The sequence below is a fragment of the Gadus morhua genome, chromosome 23 (assembly GCF_902167405.1).
Source record: "Gadus morhua chromosome 23, gadMor3.0, whole genome shotgun sequence".
Classification (NCBI taxonomy): domain Eukaryota; kingdom Metazoa; phylum Chordata; class Actinopteri; order Gadiformes; family Gadidae; genus Gadus; species Gadus morhua.
This window is the reverse complement of record NC_044070.1, coordinates 2,481,063-2,489,069: the sequence shown is the minus strand read 5'-3', so window position 1 is coordinate 2,489,069 and position 8,007 is coordinate 2,481,063. Positions and strand designations below refer to the sequence as shown.

At 47.3% G+C, this 8,007-nt stretch overlaps 1 protein-coding gene across 1 annotated transcript in view; it reads left to right on the top strand.

The window, feature by feature from the left end:
* Positions 1–7,874, top strand: part of gramd1c (GRAM domain containing 1c) — a 16,212-nt gene extending 8,338 nt beyond the window's left edge. The window contains exons 11-18 of the mRNA XM_030348719.1: positions 1–79; positions 223–362; positions 1,427–1,530; positions 2,618–2,788; positions 5,674–5,740; positions 5,854–5,979; positions 6,150–6,252; positions 6,437–7,874. The exon at positions 1–79 is cut by the window's left edge and continues 40 nt beyond it. Coding sequence (XP_030204579.1) covers positions 1–79; positions 223–362; positions 1,427–1,530; positions 2,618–2,788; positions 5,674–5,740; positions 5,854–5,979; positions 6,150–6,252; positions 6,437–6,505 — 859 coding nt within the window. The 3' untranslated portion in view covers positions 6,506–7,874. The remainder of the gene's footprint in view (positions 80–222; positions 363–1,426; positions 1,531–2,617; positions 2,789–5,673; positions 5,741–5,853; positions 5,980–6,149; positions 6,253–6,436) is intronic.
* Positions 7,875–8,007: the final 133 nt, after the last annotated feature.

The window sequence follows — 8,007 nt, the reverse complement described above, 5'->3', positions numbered from 1 at the left end:
CATGAAGAGGACCATGAACTACACCATCGCCATCAGCAACCCGCTGATCGGGAAGTGCTCCAGAGCCACCGAGAACCAGGTGTGTGTGTGTGTGTGTGTGTGTGTGTGTGTGTGTGTGTGTGTGTGTGTGTGTGTGTGTGTGTGTGTGTGTGTGTGTGTGTGTGTGTGTGTGTGTGTGTGTGTGTGTGTGTGTGTGTGTGTGACCCTGCAATCCCTGCCCAGACGCTGTTCAAAGACGTGCCGGAGGGCCACTACATGGTGGACGCGGAGGTGTTCACGCACGACGTCCCCTACCACGACTACTTCTACACCCAGAACCGCTACGCCATCACACGCAGCTCCAGACGCAAGTGTCGGCTCAGGTATCACACGCTGACCACACCACCTCTTACCATCGTCTCATTGGCCCTGATCTTACTGTTACAAAAACACATCACATTTTACGTCTGTTTCACTGGACCTGTACCTTCTTACCGTCTGTTTTACTGGTCCGGTCCGTTCTTACCGTCTGTTTCACTGGTCCTGTACGTTCTTGATTGATTGATTGATTGATTGATTAATACTTTAATAAGCCCAGGGGGAAATTATTTTGGTCACGAACTCCAGATATACATACACAAATATTAAGAATAAAATATAATATAAAATATTTTATTATACATTATATATATAAATATGGGGTTAGGGTTAGGGTTAACCCTAACCCTAAGGACTATATATATATATATATATATATATATATATATATACACACACACACACACACACACACACACACACACACACATATATAAAAGACAGCACTGTGCAAAAGTATCGTACAGTATTGTGCAAAAAGTGCAAGAATTATAGTCCTTGTTTGAGGTCAGAGATTACAGTGAGGGAAGGGGGGGGGGGGGGTTTGACATTCTAAGGGAGGCGTTGTAAAGTTTAATGGCCACAGGCAGGAATGATTTCCTGTGGCGCTCTGTGGTGCATCTGGGTGAGAGGAATCTTCTGCTGAAGGTGCTCCTCTGCTGGGCCAGTGTGTCGTAGAGAGGGTGTGAGACATTGTCCAAGATGGACTGAAGCCTGGACAGCATCCTCCTCTCTGCCACGGTCGTCAGGGTGTCCAGTTCCTCCCCCACAACATCACCGGCCCTCCTGATCAGTTTGTCAAGTCTGGTGTCTGCAACCTTCATCCCACTGCCCCAGCATGAGACAGCGAAGAAGATTGCACTGGCTACAACAGACTCATAAAACATCCCCAGCATCATCCGGCAGATGTTAAAGGACCTCAGCCTCCTGAGGAAAAAGAGTCGGCTTTGGCCTTTTTTGTAGACGGCCTCAGCGTTTCTAGTCCAGTCCAACTTCTTACCATCTGTTTCACTGTTGGTTTCGCACGATGAGTGGTAGGTAGTAACGTCTGGTGGTCTTCTGTTTTCAGGGTGCTGACAGATGTGAAGTACAAGAAGCAGCCATGGGGTCTGGTCAAGTCCTTCATCAACAAGAACTCCTGGAGCGGCATCGAGGACTACTTCAAGCAGCTGGGTGAGGAGAGGGTCTCGGTCACTTACCGTCTACTCCTTTATTCTAGACATTCTGCAGGGAATCAGGTTAGACGTCTAGCTCAAGGTTGCCTACCGGTAGATTGGGGGCATTGGAGATCAAACCCTGTACCTTTCAGCTAGGATTCAAACACCAAAGCGACTAGACTCCCCAGCTTGAAGGGTTGTGGGTGGTTTTGTGGATGTTGGTTGTTCATGGTTCAGTGGAGATGTAGAGCGGACCAGGGATTGGGACCATAATGGGTGGTTGATTAACAGTTAAAACACAGTATAGCTGCACAACCCAATGGGCCTCCACACATCATCTTCCTGAATGTCATTCCTGGACTTAATCAATGAGTTCCCAGCAGTGACACCTTGTTACCCTGAAACGAAGTGTCACTGCTGCAGCCTCCACTCCCATCAGCTCACTCCCTCACCTTACCTCCCTCTCCTCACCTCGCTCCCTCTCCTTACCTCCCTCTCCTTACCTCCCTCTCCTCACTCCCTCTCCTTACCTCCCTCTCCTCACCTCGCTCCCTCTCCTTACCTCCCTCTCCTTACCTCCCTCACCTTACCTCCCTCTCCTCACCTCGCTCCCTCACCTTACCTCCCTCTCCTCACCTCACTCCCTCTCCTTACCTCCCTCTCCTCACCTCACTCCCTCACCTTACCTCCCTCTCCTCACCTCGCTCCCTCTCCTTACCTCACTCCCTCACCTTACCTCCCTCTCCTCACCTCGCTCCCTCTCCTTACCTCCCTCTCCTTACCTCCCTCTCCTCACTCCCTCTCCTTACCTCCCTCTCCTCACCTCGCTCCCTCTCCTTACCTCCCTCTCCTTACCTCCCTCACCTTACCTCCCTCTCCTCACCTCGCTCCCTCACCTTACCTCCCTCTCCTCACCTCACTCCCTCTCCTTACCTCCCTCTCCTCACCTCACTCCCTCACCTTACCTCCCTCTCCTCACCTCGCTCCCTCTCCTCGCTCCCTCACCTGCTCCCTCACCTCGCTCCCTCACCTGCTCCCTCACCTGCTCCCTCTCCTCACCTCCCTCTCCTCCCCTCTACCCCTGCTCTCCTGGGATGTTACAGAATCTGAGCTGCTGGAGGAGGAGGCGGAGATGAACCAGGGCGCCAGGGATGCTGGGAAGATGAGCAACCTGAGGAGGAGGAGGAGGACTTTCAGCCGCAGCGGGCCGGAGCACCTGAAGCCCAGCGGGCCGTACGGAGCCGACTCGGAGCAGCACCGCGAGGGGCCCATGGGTAAGCCCTTCCTCCTGTTCTCATGTCCCCACCACGCTCGGACACAGGATTCAAAGGGTCTATAGTAACTGAGTATATGCTACACGTGAACATCCTAAAATGGAGGAATTGAATTGGTTCACTATCTCGGGATATTGGGCACTATCCCATGATTGAGATCTCAAACTCTGGATATTGTTTTCTAATGGGGAGTGTGCGTGACGGTCGTCTCATCACGCTTATAGAAACAAATAAACCGCTTATAAAAACAAATACATCCCGGCAAAAAGTGATATCTTGTATATTTTTGGATTGTTCACGTGTAGTATATACTAAAACAATTATCCACCTCTGGCCAACAATTGTTAAATATATTCATGCTAAATAAGCTATATTAGAGCCTAACCGGAAGTCTCTATGGTCAGTGGTGTGTGAAGTGTGTTGATGAGTTGAGCTCTTGCGGTGGGAGTGTTTGTATTTATGATGTGAACATAAGACCAAGTTAACCAAGCTGTAGACCAAACCAGGAGCTAGCTGCGAGGAGAGAGAGACGAGGCCCCTTATGAGGCCTACAGGCCAGCCTGAGCTGGTGCAGCACCCCACTGCCCACTCGCCCACGCCCACTCGCCCATGCCCACTCGGCCACGCCCACTCGGACACGCCCACTCGGACACACCCACGGGCCCCCTGCCCAGAGAGGGACACTAGGCTCAGATCCCTATGATGTCCACCCCACCACCCTTTGAATACTGTGAAATAACATCACATTATTTAAAATTAACCCAAGCCCTTTCCTTGTGTTAACCACAGTGTTGTTTTCGTCAGACAAGACGAAAACGAAAATGACGTCGTCAGACCCCTTTTTTCCATGACGAAAATGAGACTAAGACGAACGTCACCAAAGCCATATAAAGACTAAAATGTGACGAAAAATGTAGACATTTTCGTCAGACGAGAACTAGACGAGACTAAATTATTAGTGAGTGGACGAACAAAGTTTCAAAACATGCTTTTTTCCCGCCAACTATAATATGCGTGCAATGTCAATCAAGAGCTCAGACATCAGAAATGGAGCCAGCCACACACTAAAAGCCTCGCTCGCGTGCAGCTGCGCCTGCTCGCACACGGCACACACACACTCATAGGGTGTGTTCGAAACCGCGTACTTGCTTACTGCTTACTACCTACTAAATATTTGGCTTACTTCTCGAATCCTTAAATAATGATTGAGTAATCCATTTGAGTAATCGACGTTCAGAAGACCGTCCTTACTTAACCACCTCAGATGACGTGAATCAAATGACGTGTCAATAACCTACCGGCCGGGCGCCGTTAATAAATATTATAAATAAATATATAAACGTCACATTTAACGTCACAGTACATCTTCAACCTAAGGATTTGCGGTGATATGTTAAAAACAATTATTAAACAATTATTAAAAGCACTGCTGCTGCGGCTCCCCGTTTAGCGCCATTGCTTCCACTGTTCTTTTGAATAGACGCAGTGCATTCTGGGGCAGTTGAGTACATCTAGTAAGCTGGCGATGCTTACTCAAAATCTTTCCGGAAGTAGAAGACATTCGGATACTACTCGCTTACCTAAAACTCGCTTACTACGTTCTGCTTACTCAATTTGACGTCATAGTTAGTAGGAGTAGTAAGCAAGTACGCGGTTTCGAACACACCCATACACTACAGAGAGAGGCTGGTGGACGAGGCACACACACACTCATACACTACAGAGAGAGGCTGGTGGACGAGGCACACACACACACACACACACACACACACACACACACACACACACACACACACACACACACACACACACACACACACACACACACACACACACACACACACACACACACACACACACACACACACACACACCATGGCAGCAGCAGCGGTGCTAGCAGCGGTGCTAGCAGCGGACTAAAACTAGACTAAAACCTTTGGAATTTTCGTCGGACTAAAACTAGACTAAAACCTTTTGAGTTTTCGTCAGACTAAAACAAGACTAAAACTTTCAAAGATAGAAATGACTAAAATGGGACTAAAACTAAGAAGCATTTCGTCAAAAAGACTAAGACTAAAACTAAATCTAAAATGCCTGCCAAAAACAACACTGGTTAACCATAGTATTGTCAAGCGATTAAAATATTTAATCGCATTAATGTCATAGTAAACTCACGATTAATCGCAAAAAAATGTCTATGCTAAATATCCCTTGATTTCTTTGTCCCATTTATTTTTCTCATTTTAATGCACTGAATACAAACATACTGCCTTGAACATAGCAGTCAGGCTACGGCTTCTTTGTTTTGAGCCATAGAATTTTTTTTTTATAAAATAAATAAATAAATTCCGTTAATCGCGCGATAAAACGCCGTTAAAATTGGTTTGCGTTAACGCCGTTAATAACGCGTTTAACTGACGGCACTAGTTAACCATCATGGTTGGATGTCCACTGGCGATATTTTCCGCACAAGGCCGTGTGACCTGGTTCTCAGTGCCTGATTGACCTTGACATGGAAACTGAGTTACGAGTTACAAACGTGTTTCTGATTAATACAGTTTCCGATGCTATGCAAGGTGCATGCGCCTGATATTTTATTCAAGCACACCTTGCCCTCTGGGGCCATGAGAGTAGCCTGATGTTATGTTACCTTTACTCCAAAAGGTACTGTGGTAACGGTCTCTCTCTGTGAAGCAGGGTCGGGGATATGGTGGAAATATAACACTTTTTGTAATTTGCTGGACCCTTCCACACATTTTCTAAATTTCGTCTTCCTTAAAAAACCCTTGCCAATACTTGTTGATATGAAAGAATACTATAGACACTTAAATCCTATACTCTTGGTGTGATTGCGCATTGAAACCCAGTTGTGCGCTTGGTTCCAGGCTCAATGGACCTGAAGGCCCCGTACCGCTGGAACATCCACACCATCATAGCAGGGATGAGTGTCATGTAAGTCAGACTCTGTGAGTTGAACCCTGGCTCTGTCTCCATGGATGCAGTGCTTTAACGATGCTCTCCGTGTCCGTCTCGTGTGTGTGGTTGTGTGTGACCTCCTCCCCCAGCCTGCTGGTGCTGACCCTGCTGAACCTCGGTCTGCTGGCCAAGCTGTGGGCCATGGAAGACGTGGCCCAGCGAATGTACCTGAGCACCAAGCACCGAATACGGGAGCAGGCCGCCCACCTGCCCAGGTGAGTCCAGACCCTGATCACAAGTGGCAGACGACTGCGTTCTCATCCTGTTGTTGTTGTTGTTGTTGTTGTTGTCTCACCACATCTTTACTTGTAGTTCCTCAAATGTAGCATTGGTCTTCAGTTATGGTCTGCAGGAAGCTGATGTTTGATGTGGTCTCTTTGGGTAGGGGGGACTATGGTCCCATAGGCCCAGGACTAGGACCCCGGTCCAACAAGGAGTCCCAGTTACTGAAGGCGGTTCTCCAGGACTCCATTAACCTCCTAGAGCAGGTTCATACCATGATATTCTTCAGAGGGGTTGGCTCTCCAGTGCATTTGGGGGGGATTTAGGAGCATTTGGTTTTAATCAGTCTCATCATGTCGGTGGAAAAAACAAATGTGTCTGTTGTTTTGTTGTTCTCTCATGTCGCTTTTGTCTCTCCCCCCCCCCCCCCCCCCCCCCCCCAACCCACAGCTTCGAGGTTCCCTGGTCATGCTTCAGCACAACTTTGCGATGGCCAATCGGACAGCGGGACCACAATGATGTCCAAACACCTGCCGACAGGCGAGAGGTCCTCATTGGCTACTGTGAATAAAATACCTCTTGGAGGTGGGGAGATAGACACCCATAAACTCTGTATCCTGGTGTTATGGGATGGCATCAGAGACCCCCATGGCGATGCGTTGCCACGGAATATGAGTGCCAGGCGCTCTGGGTGCCCCCTGAGATCGCTCATGGTGCCTTTCTTTGAGTCTCTACAGTACTTCTGACTCCTCGACGGCGCTGACTGCGTCGTCGACCGCTGCTGCCATGGGATGTTTTAGTCTTCAGTAGCAGACTGTGATATGATAGGGAGAAGGCTGGTCTGCCTCCACAACAGTCTCTTGCTGAATGTACTGGCGAGGGCCCAGTCAGAAGGACTGGTCTTCCTCTGAGGTCCTCCTCTATGGTTCCAGTCTCTATGCACCACAATGCAACACTCTCTTTTTAAATGGATATATTGCAAACATCAACTTTATTGACATTCTTTGCACAGAGGCCTTAATATATTTAACGTTTAGTTTTTTTAATGAGAATGTGATATTTTTAGTAAATTAATAAATGGAGATGGATTGTTCTTGTTAATCACTCTTCTAAAATTTTTAAAAAATATTGTCGGTGATAATTGCTTGGTGGATTGGATGACAATCCCCCTTGGTGCTACCTGTCCACCAGAGCGTTCTGTTTATCCCGAGTTGTTTACAATGACTCCCTCCAGTGGACCATAGAAGGCAGCTGGACCTCAACATCAGTGATGATCGCTCACGCTCAACCTTAGTGAGGTTCAGTGTTTCCGTCCGGTAGACAAGTCCCTGATGCTCTCTGGAGAGTGTGGGGAGTAGGTTCCATGTATGGTATGATCTTTCTTTTATAGATTTATTTTTGTTTCCAAGTGGAATGTACTGTTTGTGAAGTAGGCCTACAAGCCACTAGTGAGCTAAAAACGGCAATGATTTTAACTTCCTAAAACTGTGACACATCTAATGTGAGTGAAGTAGTGCTGATTTCCCCTCTTACTCTCCCAGACGGTGAAGGAGGAATAACGGTGTATAGATGGATGTCTTGCTATATAACGGGCATCTTTGATAGCTCAAAGCTTAATTTGTGATATATCTGAATGTATTGCCTTGATTTTATAACACTGATAGAAATATCCAATTTTCTTTCTGCTAAGGTTTGACATACAGCGTGCTTTCCTCATGGTGGACCCAGTCCATATCTTTATTTGAAGGTCCTGGATTATGCCCCGTTTGCGATGTACCTTTGGTCAGACATGTAAATGGACTCTAGTATTGTCCAAATTATACCTTTTTGTTGTTGGCAGTTTTGTACATTCATGATATGGTCTTAAATAAATTATCTTCCGTACAGACTTGTGAGTCTTCCTTTCAGTGTCGCGTGACTACGGAAGCCTGCAACTACCAGAAAAAAGACAAAACATAATCAGGTTGCTTAAAGTGTTTTAGGCCGCTTTATTCAGGCACCTACAATACAGAAACGTCTTC